This window comes from Chelonoidis abingdonii, chromosome 7 (assembly GCF_003597395.2).
Source record: "Chelonoidis abingdonii isolate Lonesome George chromosome 7, CheloAbing_2.0, whole genome shotgun sequence".
Lineage (NCBI taxonomy): Eukaryota > Metazoa > Chordata > Testudines > Testudinidae > Chelonoidis > Chelonoidis abingdonii.
Window position 1 is genome coordinate 39,458,427 of NC_133775.1, and position 18,628 is coordinate 39,477,054.

An 18,628-nucleotide genomic window follows, 5' to 3' on the forward strand; every position below is an offset into this window, starting at 1 on the left:
GCCATTGGGTTTAATATAAACAAACTGCAAAGGTGGAATGAAGCATATTAGAGAGAACGGGCTACATTCTAATCTCAGTTACAGAAGTTTAAACTCACTGAAGACTTCAACCTTCAGTGTAATTACTCATTATTCACACTGGTTTGAATTAGATCAGAATCTATCCTACCGTAGTCCAGACCATAAGAAACTCTTCTTAGTGTTGTGGCCAAATAGCTAATGAACACAAAGCATGAAAAGGAAGGAGCAGAGGCTAAGTAGGGAAAAGTAAATGAAAAAAACATTTTTCTTTCCCCCTCAAACACAGTAGTGTACTAAAACAAACAGCAGAGAAAGTGCACTTTAATATCCAAGGCCACTAATGCACCAGCTGCAGAGAAACGAAGAAAGAAATATTTCAACACGCAAAGGTTTATTTTTACAGCATGTTTTCCCAGAATGATTGCTGCATCAGCTGTAACCATGACACTGCATTTTGTCAATTATGTACACTGTCTCCTTTCCTAAAATTTCAAAACAGCTTTAGAAGCTGTTCAGAAAATGGGTTACTCACCGGGAACATTTCAGGAGGTGAATACAAAAGGATTCTTGTTGTTAAGTATTTTAGACCCACACCTGCAGCTCTTATGCATGTGCAAACTCCCAGTAGACTGTAAAGGGAATTGACCAATATGCAACTAAGGGCTACCTTTGATCTCCTTTGCTGTGTTAGGAATCACAGGTTATATGATGGGGCATTCGTCCTGCAACTGATACCATTATGGCGTCTATTCCTGGGAGATGTAAGTGAAGTTCAACTCACACTGAAGTCAACATGGCTACTCCTGGCCCCAGTGATGTAAGTGGAAACAAGTCAATGGGCATTAAGGGCCACTTAGAACCTTGCATCATAGGCTCTTAGCGCTTACTTGCTGGTAAACCCCACTGCAGAAAGTGATTCCCTTTCCTTCATCTTTGGTATCAGGACTTTGGCTGTGATACTACACAGCGTTCATCCTTAAAAAACGGAATGTTTTGCCCTTGATACCCGATTCCCCCAGGTATTCCTCATACCATACTGTGCTAATATCTAATAACTAGGGGAAAGGGTGGGAAATTCAGTGGCAACCTCTGTAGCTACAGTCCTGTCAGCAGAGGTATTAAAACAGAACAAAAACTAAATCTGAAGTTGCTGATGACTTTTGCCCATTTAAAATGAGCCTTAGTCTAAGGCTTATCATTCACACCATCTTGCCCAGTTTTATACAACTGCAAGCATGGAAAATTAAAACTTTTACTTAAAATGCTACTTCTGCATCACACACAACTGAGCTAGCATTCCTGGGGGCTGTCAGTCATAGAGAATGGAGATGTGGGAGATGGCTGCCAAGGAGAAAGAGCATTGAATGTGATTGTGTTCTGCATCCTATGGTTGATGCTACCCAGCAGCCATGGCTTTCAACCTAGTAACTTTAGGCAAAAGAACAAAGGGAAGTCTCTCTCTCTGCTGAGATGCCTTCCCTGTTGGTGCTCAGGAATGGCTTCTACATGAGCAGAATGGGATTCAACATTAAGAGGATTAAGAGCCTCCTTCCACTGAGAGCATTTGAAGGATACAGGACTTAATCAAGAAGGGTAAAGTCACCTTAGCGGCTCTGGGACCCTTATTAGTCTCTATATATGAAGAGCCATCAGATCAAAATATCTCCCCTCTCTCCCCTGTATTAACCTGAGAGACAGTTGCCAAATTCAGCCTGGTAAGTGGATTTTCTGGGTCAGATTCAGTGGTGACAAATGGTCCTATAAGTTACACAGCACATGTAAGCAATGAAGTAGGATAGCTTGCACTGAGCTAGCATTTAGAGGATGTGCAAAACAAGTGCTAATTTATACAATGAAGGCTCAGGGCATTTAGCAGGAAAATCAACTGGAGACAATAAGATAAATTTGTTACTATTTTACATCAATGAAACATATTTTGTGTTATATTTCTCCCATTTGAGGGAAGACAGATGGTTGTGTGGTTAAGGCACAGAACGGAGTCAGGAAATAAGAGTTCTACTTCTACCAGTCCTGCAGGTTTCCTGTGCGATCTCGGGCAAATCTCATAACTACTGAGTGCCTCAGTTTCCCATCTGCAAATAATACTTCCCCTACACGACATGAATGTGAGGTTTATTCATTCCTCGCAAAGTGCTTAGATATTACAGAAGTGAGAACCACAGTTCTGTATTTGTAAATGTAAACCTACTTCATGGTGTAGTTACATTTGCAAATTTTAACTGGAGAGCTAGTAACTGAAAATGATCAGTGTAATGCGTTGATAAGGGATCAAAGAAGACAGACATTTATTCAGATCTACATGAAACTGTTCTGAAGGCTAACTGGATTTACCTTGCAAAAGGGCCAGGACATGAGGCATTTTTCCTAGTTACCTTTTAAAAAAAATGCTTATGTACTTGGCAATGCTGTTTCTCCACAGCTGAACGCGCGCGCGCACACACACACACACACACACACAAAATGAATAGCACTAGCTGGAAGGGTGAGGGCTTAAGCAGCTCTGCTGCAGCTTCTAAACAAGGGAAGGGAGGTTATGCAAAACGACCAGTTTGAGCCATGACTTCCAGAAAGACCTTCAGTAGCGTCGCAAGGACATGCAAGGAAAACTACAGTAACGCACTGCATACTGCTGACAGCCTAGGTCTGGACTTCTTCCCCTGTACTGGCTCTTTAGAGTTGCTTCTTGAGGCACACCAGGGCATTCATTTAGTTTTAGCCCCACGGACAGGGAAAGAATCTCCCTTTCAAATGGTATGGGGATCATACATTCAGGGTTGTCCAGGAAGTGTGCATGCAAGGCCAATTTTCAGCTAGTTAATGGTGACAGTAACTGGAGGTGGTTGCCAAAAGCAGCACTCTGATAAAACTAGATCAATTTGCTTATGTTTTTCTTTCTCCATCTATTCCAAGTCTCTCACCTTTAGTTGGTCCCTTCTCTTGCTCTTCTGTTCGCTCTCCCTCTCCTCTCTGGCTATTGTTAGTCAACCTCTCCTCTACTGTCTCCCCTCTTTGTAGGTCCCAGTTTTTATATCTGTGCCCACAACTTGTCCCCTGCCTCACAGTTCAATGCTACAGCAGCTTTTTATTCCAGCATTCAGGAGAGGAGAAAATTAAAAGCCATTTTTGCCCCAGCAGTGGGCCTAACAGCGAAAAACTGAGCAAGGGAAGAGCTGAAGCCTGTAGCAGGTAGCAAAGGACTCCTCCCTTCCTTCTACCTATAGACTACATGGACTAGAGCAGTGGTTCTCAACCAGGGGCTGCAAGCAGATTTCAGATGGTTGGCTAAGCAGGGCCAGCGTTAGCCTCCTGGGGCTCAGGGCAGAAAGCTGAAACCTCACCGCATGGGGCTGAAGCCAAGGCCTCTGAGCCCTGCCACCCGGGGCTGAAGTCAAAGCCTGGGCAACTTACCTTTGCTGTGCCCACTGTGGCATGGCGCCCTGGGTAATTGCCCTGCTTGCTACCCCTTAATGCCAGCTCTGGCTTGTACATGCAGAAAATCAGTTGTGGCAGCACAGGTAGACCATGGAGTTTTTATAGCATGTTGGGGGGGCCTCAGAAAGAAAAAGGTTGAGAACCCGTGATGTAGATTCATGGGAAGAAATGGGGCTGAGGCCATGCCTCTTTCCCCAAGTAGATGAGCAGGGGAAGAGCTGAGGTCACGGGTTCCCAATACCGCCAGAAGTACAGTTCAGCTGCTTGGGCGGAAGGCTGCAGTGCTCCAGCAGACACCAACAGGAGTGCGATGTGAGGGCTTTAGAGTGGACTCCTGTGGGACTCCCCTCTGGCAGGATCATTCTACAGGTACAGATACAGAATTGCAGGGCCTTTAGAATGGTGCTTAGTGCCCGTAATTGTGATACTATAGTAACAAATACCACTGACACGATCCAGCTTTACAGTCAGAGTCCAGAAGGCAATGGAGAAATGAATCCAGTGGTACCAGGTTTGGTGAAGTGGCAATTCACATCAAAGGTACTTTCCCACCTGTCTTGTTTGTCTCATTTTGGAAACATAAAAAGGAACATTCTCCAGATCTTGAACAAAAGCCTGACACTACAACCAGTAAGGCAGAGCACAAAACAGGATGGAGAGACGGGCACAGCAGGGATCTAGACACCTTGGCACAATGTGACTAGTGCTTGTAGCTGTCTTGCAATGTGCCTAACTGAACCAGCTCTCAAAAAAGCTCGAGCCAACTGTATCAGAAACTGCAGTGAAAGAGCTTTTCAGAAGCTCAGCACTAAACTTTTTTTTTTCTTTTTATAAAGGGAGAGATCTTGCCCCTTTAATGTGATATGAACCAGTGCAATAACTTCTTTAACATTTTAATTACATGAAGTCTCTAACCCGTTACCGTAGTGATTCTCCATACCAGCAGCACAGATCTGGACTGCATGGCAGAGATGTTTTCAGAGTGGATGAACATTTTTCCTTCCAAAATATTTTACTTTTAATGAGCTTTTGATGTACAAAATAGCAAAAACAACATTTCTGCTCCTTCAGTCCCAGAAACAGTAAGTTCAGCCCTAGCTCATGCTCTGATCTGCAATTTGTACCTTATGGCAACATCTTTATAGAAATCAGTACACAAAAAGTGGTGTACAGTACCAGAATGCTTTCTCCATGGACTTCATTGCGTCTCTGTGCAGAAAGAATATGCAATTAACTGCATGATATGCTTCACAGAAAGAACTGAACATTGGTCTGATCATATGAGACGCATTCTTTTGTGAGCAGTTTGAGCAGTAACTGCATTTCATCCAGACAGAGTCTAATCAGCAGCTACAGCTCATTGTTCTGAAAACCATAAGTACAATCTATAAAGGTGTTTCCTGTTTTTCACTAGTAGAGTAAGAAGTTTTGTATCAAGATCAGAATAAAAGACAGACAAAAAAAAAAATGTTCTGTGGTCAAGTATGTATAAGAGGAATCCCTGTCATACTAAAAAGTAACAAAATGCTTCAAAAAAGCAACCGCTCCTAAAACAAATGAAATAAACTTATGACAGGAGACAATGATGAAAATAAAGTGGAGAGTTTTAAGGGATGATGGAAGTAAGAGCCACAAACTTTAATAAATGAGAGGTGCCTTGTCAGCTTTGATTTCCCTTCATTATTTGTTTGCTCCCTCAAAGAACACTGAAGATTTAAACATTCAGCTGGTTACGATCCTGTAATATAACATGATCTTGTGAAAAGCACCCTGGGAAATCATGAATAGGAATATGTTGATTTATGAGAGTGAAGCACCTCCCAGGTTAGGAAAGAAAAAGACTATTGCCAAGGTGAATAACCCCATGTTTCTGTCATGGTAGGGTCCCCCAACACTGGATAAAGAAAGTAAAGACAACTCTCAAAACATGCATGTGTAGTCTAGGATTGTTTTAAGGACGGTCCTGATTAGAAACTGCCTCTCTGTAGCAGCATTAGATCCTCTTTCCCTGTACAACTGCTACAAGGTAGGACAAACTTTCAGAAACACTACAGATTTTTAATATAGACACCTGCACTGTCAGGGTTTGGATTGGAGGGTGGGACCTGCAGTTTCTCTTCTAATGGCACAGAAAGTAAGACCATCCCATGCTAATAAGTATTAGGAATCCATTGCCAGCTCTTCACTGTAGAAGCAAGCTGTTTACTATAATAAAGCAGATAGGGTAAGGAGCCAACTGCTGTGCCACCCTACCCATAAAGTGCAGCCATGTGACACCTGCCAACCTCTACTGCATATGTACATTTTAACACCAAAAGTCTACTTCCTTCCTAAAAGATAATCTGACCTCTCCTTTCAGCAACAGGCAGGTATTGTGAGAAAGTACTCATGGGGAGAATCATAACATTGCGAAGGTCACGGGTTGTGTTCCCTGTGGGCAGGCAGACACTACAATTAACATTCACATTTCCAGAATGGTGCTGTTGAACCAGCAGTTAAACATGAGAGCACACAGGGCTCAGACATTTCTACCACTGTGGTTATGTGTACAATGGAGCTGGAGGTATACTTTCCAAGTCAGGTAGAAATGCCCATATTTGATTGAGCCAGTGCACTAAAAATGGCAGTGTAGCCATGGCTGTGGGGACAGAGGGGTGGGTTAGCCACCTTGAGTACATACCTAGGGTTTCAGATGGGATTGCTTTTGGCTTGGCAAGTCTGTCCCACTGCCTGCGCAGCCACAGCTACACTGCTAGTTTTCAGCACATCAGCTCAATCAAAGCAATCATGGATATGTCTCCCTGACTTGCAAATTACACCTCCAGGCCCAGTGTAGACTTACCCTGTGTCATGAAAGTCTGCTCAAAGCTAAAGCCTATGCCATATCTATCACTGGTACATCTGTGCTGTTGCTGGTAACTACTGAAATATGGCTGCTAGTATTTCTGCTTTAACTTTGGAGGTATCTGTTATTTCTGTTAAAAACAGGCAGCTCTCCCTTCTTTAGGCTAGAAAGGACTTCCTCCTTCTGAGATGGAAGTGCCCTGGACATGCACCTAATTGCTTGTTTATGCCCTGATCCTCCAATTAGCTCTGCATCAGCAGACCCCTATGTTCACATACAGCCTCAATGGCTCTTCACAGGGGCCTACACATGTGCAGGACTGAGGCCTTCAATGGCAAGTTCCTTGGGGACAGAGGAGGGGTAGGGCTGAGCACACTGCAAATGCTCATCATTAACAAGAGTAACAAAGGGGAAAGTTGCAGATAGCTAATGTATGTATGATTAGTGACTATACACGTTAGTCTAGCATTTTTCCTGTAAGAAAGGCAGAGAGTTTTCTGGACATCTATGAAAGGAAGCTGCCCCAAACCAGACCTATAGTAGTTACATGGCTTGAAAGCTGTTTATACTGGACACTAACTTATCCCATGATTGAGTCAGGGAGTTCCTGTGAGTTTTCCAGCCAACCACACCCATTTTCCCTATATTCATAAAATAAAAATATTCCAGCTTCCGCCTTGCAGAGTAGAATTATTTTAGTTTCTTTCCTTGAAACTATGTAGCTGCCAGCAGCTGATTCTCTGATTGGGGAAACTGGGACAGGGACAGGAGCAAGGAGGGAAACATAAGGAAGATTTTACAAGACAGGCAGAGCAGATTATGACAAATTTAAAAATATTAAAGAAAACAAGTCTCTACTTTTTTGAGCGTCCAAGGTCCAAAATAACCAATCTATGGGACATGCAATAGGCTAATATCTTAAAAAAAAAAAAAAAAAAAGTATTCAGGTATGCGGCTCTCATTCTTGCATTCCCCTGATAAAACAAAAATCTAAGATCCTTTACCTGTTGGCAAAAAGGCAGGAAGATTAAAGAGGTGAGGATCAGCTCAGGAGGGAAGGAATGTGTCTGATGCCAAATTTTTGACATCATTTTTTAACCTGGGTTTGAGATAATACAAGAATCATGTATGCACCCATTTCATTTCCATTGATAGTATATTTCTCAAGGGGATAACAGCTTTACCTTCCCAGATGACCACCAGTAGGAACAGTAAGCTGACAGGGCAAAACAAATATCATACACACACAATGCTTTATATATGATATACATAGAAAATACTGTCTAGTCTTGTTCGTGGTGGGGAGAAACCAGAATTGTCACCCATTTACTCACAGGTACATCAATACAAATAGGCATTTTGCCTCCCAAATGTTAAGTTACATAATGATAAATGCATGGAACACTCTGAAAAGGAAATGTTAACACATTCTGAAAACTGGCCAGTTTTTCCACAGCTGTCTTCCTTAAAAGTTTAGATAGCTTCATGCAGCCCTTCCATAATGTCAGAGTGGTAAAGACTGCTGATTCTAATATTAACAATTGTAGAACAGTAAGTATAAGAGTTACCTGTAAACCGCAGCAGCCCACTGCATTCATTATGGAAGCATTATGAATAACCCTGTATGGAATCCCAAGCTTTACTGCACGCAGAACAAGATCACTGTGCGTTGTGGCCCTGTGGTAAGGAAGGAATGGGTTGGATTGACAAAATACGCTGACTGAGCATAACCATCAACATAGCTTATTTGAAAGTAAAATTAAAATGCTTCCTAAGTAAAGCTATGCAGCATGCGAAGAGGGCAGTGGTAGTAAGGACTTTACTCTGACTTTACCATAACAATAAGTAGCAAAAAAATGGCTAAAAAGCACAGGGACTCACATGAATTTCACAGCTCCCAATTGCTTTCTCAAAGTTAAAACTGCAATATTAGCATATTTATTACTTTTTAAAGTAACTTTTGGTAGCAACTTTAAGAGGACAGTTCCATTTGTCCTTTGTCTTTTGCAGGTGTCTGCTGGATGTCTGTTGAATAGCAAATGTCAGCTAAGCTTAGCACAGAGAACTTGGGCATAACTCCAGTATTCCTACAATTAATGTGCAACCAGGCCATTTCACATTTGCACTGAGAGTCTGTGAAAACATGTTCCAAAAAAAGCACTACACAGTATACAGAACATGTTTTAAAGATTTATACATATTGTATACACATGTATACAGTAGCTATATACTAACCTTGGAAAAGCCAAGCTTGGCTTCTAAAACTCCTCTCTTTTATATATTTATGTACTGAAATCCACAAGACTCAGGGAAAATGCATTGGGATGTAAAAACAACATGCAGATTCGTTCCAGAAGTAAGCAGGAGCGATCCCCTTTGAAATTTACCACAAGCTGAATTTGGCTTAACATACCCATCAGTCAACATGTACCCTGCATCTTCACACTTGGACAAAACTCTCAGTCAGGTTACTTGGAGCTTTGCCCAGAGGAGGAACTGCAGGCTTGAGTTCCAAGTATGATCAGCATCAGAAGCACAAATAGATCCAAGTTAGTCTTATATTTGAATTATAATAATTTAAAATAAATTAAGTGTAATTCAAATAGTACTGTACTTTCCACATTACATGTGAAATGTGGCAATACATTTAAATAAGAAAGCTGTCATATCTGAACAATTGCTGAGCAGTCTCCTTTTCTCCAAAGATACCTCAGTCAATGCTGCCCATTCCACAGAGGGAAACAGGGAAAGTAGTAGTATCAAGCTGAGCTGAGTAATTTCACAGGAGGGTTGTTTTAGCCCTGACATCCTCTGTCATTCAAGCTGAATTCTCATGGAGTTCCCTCAATCCCTGGCCTGACTATTTCCCAACCTTCATGCATTTTTGTTATGCAACTACTTGGCCAGCTCAAGTGCACAAAAATGTGGCAGCAGCTGGTGTGGGTGGGTGGGAAGTGTCAGTTTTTTTAAAATATAACAAAGGCTCATTCATCTACAGCAGATTAACTAATGGAGTCTGAATTATGGGAAATCAGGAAATACCGCTAGAAACACACTGCAACAGTGGTTCTAAAACTTTTTTACTGGTGACCACTTTCACATAGCTAGCCTTTGAGTGTGACCCCCCTTATAAATTAAGAACACTTTTATATATATTTAACACCATTACAAATGCTGGAGGCAAAGCAGGGTTGGGGTGGAGGTTGACAGCTCACAACCCCCTGAGAGGTCCTGACCCCCAGTTTGAGAACCCCTGACCTAGGAGAACAGCAGTAAGATAATCTAGACTTAGAACAGTAGCCTCATTAACTGCAAAACTCTCTCCTATGCCCCCCCTACCCTTCCATGAGCAAAGGAGACTCAAGCACATCTGTTGAGGGAAAGCAGGAGGCTGGTTCTTCAGCCTTGTCCCTGTCTCTCCAGACCCATGGCATAAGGGCTCTGGAGACTTTTTGGGTCTGCTAATAGAGAATCAGGGAAACAGCTGGCTTTATTTACTGAAATCTGCTCCAATCAACATCTGCTCCCACTAGGCCCCTCTACAAGGGCTTCAGCACAGCTGCAGGCAGTGTGCTCACATATGGGGACTCAGCCAATTGCAGCCAGGGGCCTGAGGGAGTCAGCCCTCTATTCCCTTGTCTATGCTACCACTTTCCACACTACTGACCTAGTACCAGTAGCATCTTCACAGACAGTAGCAATTATGGAAGCACTTGCATAAACTGGATGCAGGTGGGCATTTACTTCAGTCACCACACTGTCTGACATGGTGCTAAAAGTTGCCTGGTTTACATTAACACATTCTATCAATATTGCAGAGACCACTGCAAATGGACCAGTGGTGGGGGAAAAGAATTGAAAAATTCCAATGTAGCTGCCCTTTGTGTGGTGCCTTTGTATCAGCAGGATGGGACATCCCTTACCTGTGGGGCTGAAAGGCCATCATCCTCCTTTCTGCACTAGCTAAACCTCTCCTTCTTGAGGACAGATTACTTGAAAACTCTGAGGTCAACTTTTGGAATGTCCTGGCTCCTCTGTCGTCCTCACACAGAGTTTTCCACAGGATAGGACAATCCTGCCCTTTCTTACTAGGAGCAACCAATCAGTCACCTCATAGACCCCAGGGAGCAGGTGTGCTTGGAGTAATTAGGAAGAAAAAGACATCTGAAACGGGGTGCATTAAACTTCAGAACACTGTTCTTCAGTAAGTTGCCTTCAACACTCCCGAGAGTCCAAACACTGACTGAAATACACACCATGGACTCTTTTAGCCTGCTTACAAATGGTTAATGTCTGTCACAGGCTTTACAAATTTTATATCTACTGCTAAAAATTAATCCATACTTCCCCCTCAGATTAAGCATCAAAAATTGACATTATTAATAGACTGAGTTAGCATGAGAACCTTAGTTTCACTTCTTGTTTGCAACGTTTCCCCCACCTCCAACTGATTTGGCCACAGTTTAGATGACCACCCCAGAGGGAATGTCTCTATAAGGAACACGAACAAATTTTTGAACTTAGGTGCCTAAGTTAAACCATTAAACCCATTATGAGGCACGTAAGTGGCCCATTTTTCAGAGATGCTGAGAACTGGCAGCTCCTATTGATAGTAGCAATTCTGGGTGCTCAGTCTCTCTGAACAGCAAGCCACTTTTGGGTGAGGAAGGGGAGCACTTAGCTTTAGAGATCCAACTTTGAAAATTGTGGCCATATAATACACTGTACAATGCTCTAGAATGGTCTAGAACATCAACATCACCAATTAACTTCAAAGCTGCCTGGAGTTAGATTTTAGGGTCATGGTTTTCCAATATGATTCTTGCAGGGGGACCCTTACATCCTCCCTTATGGAGATCCACTGAAGTCAGCGAGGCTCCACACAGGCATTAGAGTCTGCCCACGCGGATCTGACTTCAGAATTGGGGCCTAAAAGCCTAGACAACATTTAGACAACATAAATAAAAGTTTTAGAAAATTCTTTATATTTTTTCAAGACAGAGTACTATGTTATAATAAAAGCATATGTTTCTAGTCATTAAAAACACTGGTATACACATTTGCAGAAGCAGGCTCGGGGAGCCCCAAGCAAACTCCAACTACTTTTTGATGGACACAGTAGTTATATGGCTTGTATGCCTAAACTTATTTCCGGATCAAAGCAAGAGGGTATATGTACTGCACCTTAACTTAAGCCTGGATTCTAATGGCAATGCACAGTGCAAGTATAACTACTTTAATATTTCTAAATAGCCAGCATCACCTGCAGCTACACAGTTGAATAAAAAAAATTGTCTCAATGTTTCCCTAGAGTCTGTATGTACATAAGTTATTCCTCTCCTTTATAACCTCCTGCTCCTCCTCCAAATGCACTCACCCACCAAACTGTGCTCAGTGATTTAATTTTCCCTGTGCCCCTTAAAACTGTGATACAAGTCTTGGATCACCAGCTGGAGACAAAGAGCTCTTCTGTATGGCTTGACGTTACAGATTGATGATGCTTGATTGCATAGGCAGAAGGACATCCTTCTGGAGACAGAAAAAGGCTATAGCTTCCAGCAGGAATAAGAAACTGAAATAGGATGCTTAATAAACCAAACTGACAAGACATTTATAATGGCCAGCCATCCTTAAAGACTAGAACAGATAATACCATAAGCGTGTGCAACCAACACCCAGCATTCAATTAAAAAGCAACTGAAAATACAAAGCATGATTTATAAATACAAAGCATGATTAATACATAATCAAGAAATGCACCATACTTTGTAACAAGCCCAGCACATCTGCTATGCTGATAACATCTAAAAAATTTTTTATGAAGGGAAGCTTGGATAATGGCAATTAATTTTACAGTTGTCGCTTGACTTTTGAAGGGAAGATTTATGTATCTATGTGAGTGCCAGTGGGTCTGAGATCCTATCTGATAAGGATGTTTTGCAAGCTGTTTGGGTGCAAGAACTGCAAAACAAGATGAGAATAAAGTGTGAGCCATTTATTTACACTTGTATCAAATTCAAATGTAGCCAGTTCTGCAAAAACATGAATGGGGAATACTCCTATTATCATGAAAATGGAATGTTTCTTTTTTCCAGCAAAGAAAATTATGGTAACATGAGAGAGCTCCCATTTGTTAAGGGCTAGAAGTAGCCAAATGACAAAGCCAGAAGAATAATTAAAATGTTGCCTTTTCTTACCCAAATGGATCACCAACTACAAGAAAAGCAACATCACAGAGATCAGCATCTTTTAAAATGTTATCCGCTTCTTGTTCCACTGTTTCTCTGTCAGCCAGAATCAATTCTCTCCCATAGAACTCCTCCTACAGATTGAAGAAAAACATCAAAATGAGATAGCTGGTGATGACTTCCATTTGTTTTAGTCTGTCTTCTGCGGCATTCAACCAGATATAGATTAGACATTCGCTAAAAATGTGCTATGACCTAGTTTTTTTATATCATGTTGTAATTAACCAGTTTTGAAACCATTCTTTATTAGCATCCCCAGAGAAATGAGACTCCAACAGCTGATGCTTGGTTTCTTTGCACTTCAGATTCACCCTCCAATTCCAGTTCTGCATGCTAAATACCTTTCCATGCATGTTGATAACACATTCAGCCTCTGATCCTTCAAACACTTACCTTTAAACAGATGAGCAATCCCACTGAAGTCATGGGACTACACATGTTCTTTAAATGAAGCATATGTGTAAGCATTTACAGGATCAGGGCCTCACATATGAACCATGACTTGGTTCGGTTCTAGAATGCTTAGTGACTATTTTGCACATCTGTGCATCCTTATAACTCAAGTTTCATCATGCTATGTAAGTACTATTGTTACATTAGATAGCAAACTTCTTCAGGGCAGGGACATGTCATGTTTCTGTTCTGTAAGCCACCTAGCACATTTTTGGGAGCGATAGAAATCATAGTTGTTTAGCCAACTGAGGTCAGGAAGGTCTGAGTTTACAGAAAATGTGATATCAATTCCAGCTCTGCTCTCCACCTACAAAGGATAGTGTATAAACAAGAGAACCAGCATTAACAGTGATCACAGCATAAAGGAGTAACAAAGGCTTCCCTGAGAAAGGATGCTCCTGTGGTTAGGGCAGTAGCCTGGGATCTAATAGTCCTAGGTTCAATACCCTGCTCTGCCACAAACCTACTAGGTGACCTTGGGCAAGCTGCTTAGGGTTAGACCCACAAAGGTACTTAGGCACCCAAGATCAATATTTACATGCCACTGACATTCACAAAATTATTCCTCAGCTGGTGCATAAAGTCCCCACTGGTAGGCCTGTGCAGAGCCACTTACATCTTTATGCTGCCATACAGCTAATTAGCAGCTCGGAGCCCTAGCTCATGCCTAAACCCCAGCAGGAAACTCATGCTTAGTATTCCCCTCTTATCTCTCCAGTGGGGCCTGACAGCACACCTACCAGATCGGGGCCTCGTACAAGTGAAAACTGGATATTTTTCAGGTGGGTGTGTGTGCGTCTCCCAGAATAGTCAATAGCTTAGTTATAAGGGCACTCACTTGGGATGGGAGAGAACCAGGATGTGGGATCTTTTCAAATCCCTACTCTGCCTGATTTGGAGCAGGGGCCTGAATCCAGGTCTCCCACATTTCCCATATCCCAGGAGAACAGCCTAACAATTGGGCTGTTGGCTAAAAGATTCATATACAGTAACTCGTCACTTAAAAGTCATTCCGGCTAACGGTGTTTCATTACTGAACAATTAGAGAACATGCTCATTTAGAGTTGTGCAGTGCTCCCATATAATGTTGTTCGGCAGCCACCTGCTTTGTCCACTGCTTGCAGAAAGAACAGTTCATTGGATCTAGCTGGTGGGAGCTTGGAACCAAGGTGGGTTGGCAGCCCCCCCTTAGCTCCCCTAAGTTCCCTGTGTGGCAGCCACCCAGCAGGCTACCAATTGCTGGTAGTGTGCTGCTCCCAGGAGCCTCCTGCTTGCTGCGCAGCGGGGTGGGGAGGAAGAGAGGTGCTAATGTCAGTGTGTCCACCTCCCCCCCCACTCCTGTCTCCCTCTCCTTTACCCCATCTCCACAGAGCGGGGGGACAGGATGGGACACCACAGGGCTCAGGACAGAGGTAGCTTGTGGGCAGCAGCTACTGTCTCAACTTGCTGTTCTACTTAAAAAGGCAGGGTACTTAGAGCTGGGTCAGCATACTTAAAGGGGCAATGCGCATCTCTCATACACATGGAGCATATCTGTCTCTCTCTGCCATGTTGTCTCCCCGCCCTCCATTCCTGCTGCCTTGAAGAGTCTGAGGCTACACTGACAATGTGTTAACCCCTGAGGGCTCAGCCAAGTGTTAGTTCATCATTTAGCAGTAAGACATTCCAGGGAAATACCCCACCCTCTCCAACCCTCTGACTTCACCACCTCAACCAAGCTTCACAATCATCGCTGCTGAGTACAGTATTAAATTGTTTGTTTAAAACTTATACTGTGTGTGTATATTTACATTAATTCTTATGGGGAAATTGGATGAGTTTAACATCGTTTTGTTTAAAGTAGCATTTTTCAGGACCATAACTACAACATTAAGGGAGGAATTACTGTAGTTCTTTCAACAAATTGAACGTCAATCTAAATAGTCAATATGCAATAGCTTTAACATACATTATTTTAAGCTGGCTTGATAAAGGTTAATCAACACATCACGCTATTTGGAATTTCAGATTTATCAGAAAAGAGGGGAGTAACTGACCTGAGGAACTAAACACAAATATTTAACATTTGTTTAGTGGTAGTGCTTAAAAATCAACAAGACTTGGGTCCCACTGTGCTAGGCATTGTAGAGACATACAGTAAGTGATACACAGCAGCTCCTTCTCCCATGTTAGTAATAATACTTAGCATTATTTTAATGCTGCTATCAAACCCTCAGATTTCCCTGGGATGTAGGCAAGTAAATCATGGTCCCATTTTCCAGGCAGGGAAATGGACAGAAAAGTGAATCGTCTGTTACAACCAGGATTAAAATGCAGCACCCAGCTTCCATCTGCATTATTCCTCCAGACCATACTACCTTATAGTGATGGCTGATCCTAAACATTTTAACAGAACTACAGTAAGCTGTCATGTTTTTGGACCAATATTAAAGTACTTACGTCCAGCGTGGTGGCGCATGCACCTGTAATCTCAGCTACTTGGGAGGCTAACTGACCAATCGATCAAAGTGATAAAGTGACTAAAGTACTTTTAAAAAAAAAAAAAAAAAAGTCATGGTGCGACTGCACATGCCAGGTCACAACACCCAGAGCAGGGAGCAGGCCAAGCCCTGCAGGACAGGTGCCAACACTGGAGAGTGAGTGAGTGTGGGGGGGGGGGGGGAGGGCCCACTCTCCAACACCCTCACCCAGCGCCCCCGTTTCAGAATGGAGGGGAGGATTTTACCCCAGAGCCCCACATTCTGTGAGGCCGTGCATGTCAAGAATATGAAATGGTTTTAGCAATCCACTGCAGGCCAAAGTCTTCATCTCTATACTGCTTTCTGATTAACTGTATTGTTGCTCTTATGTGATTTCCCTTCACGTCATTAAGCAGCCAGTTTCCAGGCGTCATCAACTTCTAACTTGGTCAGCAATATCTTATGGGTCACCCTTTTTGATTTGAAAAACTGGCCATTTATTCCGATTTTTTGTTTCCCATCTCCTAACCAGTTTCAAAGTCTTGAGAAGGCCCTCTCATCCTAGGAATATTATATGTTCCTAACAAAATCATATCAGTGACTTCATGAAAAGCTTTTTGAAAGATTAAAACAGCATAGTCTTTTGTTCAATATTTTGTATTTAACACAGAGCTGCTTGGGAATCTTTTCGGTGGAAAATGTAGTTTCTGCAAAATCAAGATTTTCCATAGGAAAAATTTCAATTTTACCAAGGTTTTCAATTTGGAAAATCTAAACAAAATATATTGTTTCTGGGATAGAGTAAATCTGAATCAACAAACTGAAATATTTCATTTCAGGCGGTTTAATGTTGAATTGACATCTGTGTTAAGTGCAGTGGTGCCTCACAGGAGCTGTAGTTCAGGTATTTTATACCATCATTTGCTCCTAAGGACTGGGCTCTAGACTACATCTCCCATGATGCACTAACAGCACCACAGGCAAATATAATTTAACAATCAAAAGAGCAAAACTAAGGTCCTGTGAACACAATGCATTAGTCCACATCAAAGGGGTACAAATTTTAGTGTGCACTAGTATTTTGTATACTAACTGGCCTGTGCGCACCCTGCTTATGGGCACTAAAAGTGTACACTTGAATTTACACTTCCCTAGTACTGACTGAAGCACCACCAAAAAAGTTCCAGTTAAACAATGAAATGTTTAAGCATTTCTAAACTGATATTTTTCTAAATTTTCTGTTCCACAAAAAATTTTGATATTTGGACTTTGTCACAATTTAGGAAGAAAACAAATGTTGAAATATTGGGATTTCCTGTGGATTAACAAGCTAGAGAGGCAAGTTATTCATATAACACGCACGCTGATGTGTCAGGATCCTATTTACACTCGCAAAGATGCTTTACTATTCTTTCTTCTGAGGAGTTGCCTTATTATTTTTCCTGGTGATGTTACTGATTCACAATTCCCTGCATCCCCCTTAATATCTTTTTGGAAATAAAAGAGTAAAGACTTTCAGTTCAGTGGCATGTAAACCTACCAGTGCTTCTTTCCCTACAGTTAGGACCGACGTGTAGGCCTCCAGGTATACTCTGCGGCAGTGCTTTACAATCTCCAGCCCTTTCACGGTAATGTCTTTGGCATCTCCCAGCCCTAGTCCAATCAGATAAAGCATTTTAATCCCAGCAGTGGACCAGACGCCAGTTCCCGAGTGTGATCTACCACAAGAAGGAAACAGGTGTCAGAGGGCTGGCTACCCGGGTACCTCCGCAGGGGAACACCAGGGAGACTCTTCCCCTGCAGAGCTCTGGATCAGCGGGGGCCATGGGCAGACATCAAGCCCGGACCCCTCTAGGGGGTCACTGGGCAGTTTGATGTCCCTCGGGCAAAGCAGCCCCCGCCCCAGGCTCGCAGCTTTCCCCTGTAACGTGACCCCCCCCTCCCTCCTTCGCGTCCTGGACCCCCGCCAGGCTGCACCAGCCGCACGCGGAGCAGCCTAGGCCACCCCGGAGCGCGCTGGGCCTGGCTCCGTACAAAGAACACCGAGCCTGGAGCGAGGGGGGCAGGGGTCCCCCCTGACTCATGGGCCAAGAACCTGCTCGCAGCAGCGGCGACCCCTCGCAGCACGCCACGCCGCTCCCCCACTCCCAGCCGTAAAGCCCGCCTCGCTTTGCGGCGCTTTACGACGGCAGGGGAGGGCTTGGAGACAGTTGCCTAGCGCGGAGGAGGAGGCGGTGTGATGGGGCAGCGGCTCACCATGGCCACTTGGGCGTCTGGCCGGACGCAGCTGGGCTTCCCCACTCTCCCCGTCGCCAGTGGCTTACACATTGCCGTGCTGGGGCTGGGTCAGTGCCCTGCATCCCTCCCCCAGCCGGCGGCGCTGGGGATGGAGCTGAGCCCCGTGCCCGTGGCCCTGGCCAGCGCCGGTGTCCCTGTCACACTCCAGCCCAGTGCCTGTGTCATTGTCCTACCCATACCACACACAGTCCCCAGCATCTGCCCAGTGTCTGTGTCACTGCCCTGTCCTAGCCCCCTGTGCCACACCACACCCCCACCTCAGTGCCTCTGTCACTGTCCTACCCCTCCCCGTGCCACACCACACCCCCACTTCAGTGCCTATGTCATTGTCCTACCCGTACCCCACACAGCCCCCAGCCTGCTGCCCCGTGTCTGTGTCACTGTCCTGTCCTACCCCTACCTGTGCCACACCACATCCCCACCTCAGTGCCTGTGTCATTGTCCTATCCTATCCCTCCCTGTGCCACACCGCACCCCCACTCAGTGCCTATGTCATTGTCCTACCCGTACCCCACACAGCCCCCAGCCTGCTGCCCCGTGTCTGTGTCACTGTCCTGTCCTACCCCTCCCTGTGCCACACCACACCCCCACCTCAGTGCCTATGTCATTGTCCTACCTGTACCCCACACCCCCCCAGCCTGCTGCCCAGTGCCTATGTCACTGCCCTATCCCCCCTCCCCATGCCACACCACACCCCCACCTCAGTGCCTGTGTCATTGTCCTACCCGTACCCCACACAGCCCCCAGCCTGCTGCCCCGTGCCTGTGTCACTGCCCTGCCACTCCCTGTGCCACACCACACCCCCACCTCAGTGCCTCTGTCACTGTCCTACCCCTCCCCGTGCCACACCA

At 44.0% G+C, this 18,628-nt stretch overlaps 1 protein-coding gene across 1 annotated transcript in view; it reads right to left on the reverse strand.

The window, feature by feature from the left end:
• DPH5 (diphthamide biosynthesis 5) overlaps window positions 1-17,529 on the reverse strand; it is a 34,924-nt gene extending 17,395 nt beyond the window's left edge. The window contains 4 exon segments of the mRNA XM_075067835.1: window positions 7,888-7,996; window positions 12,517-12,641; window positions 17,020-17,197; window positions 17,514-17,529. Of these exon segments, the coding sequence (XP_074923936.1) occupies window positions 7,888-7,996; window positions 12,517-12,641; window positions 17,020-17,154 (369 nt within the window). The 5' untranslated portion in view covers window positions 17,155-17,197; window positions 17,514-17,529.
• Window positions 17,530-18,628: the final 1,099 nt, after the last annotated feature.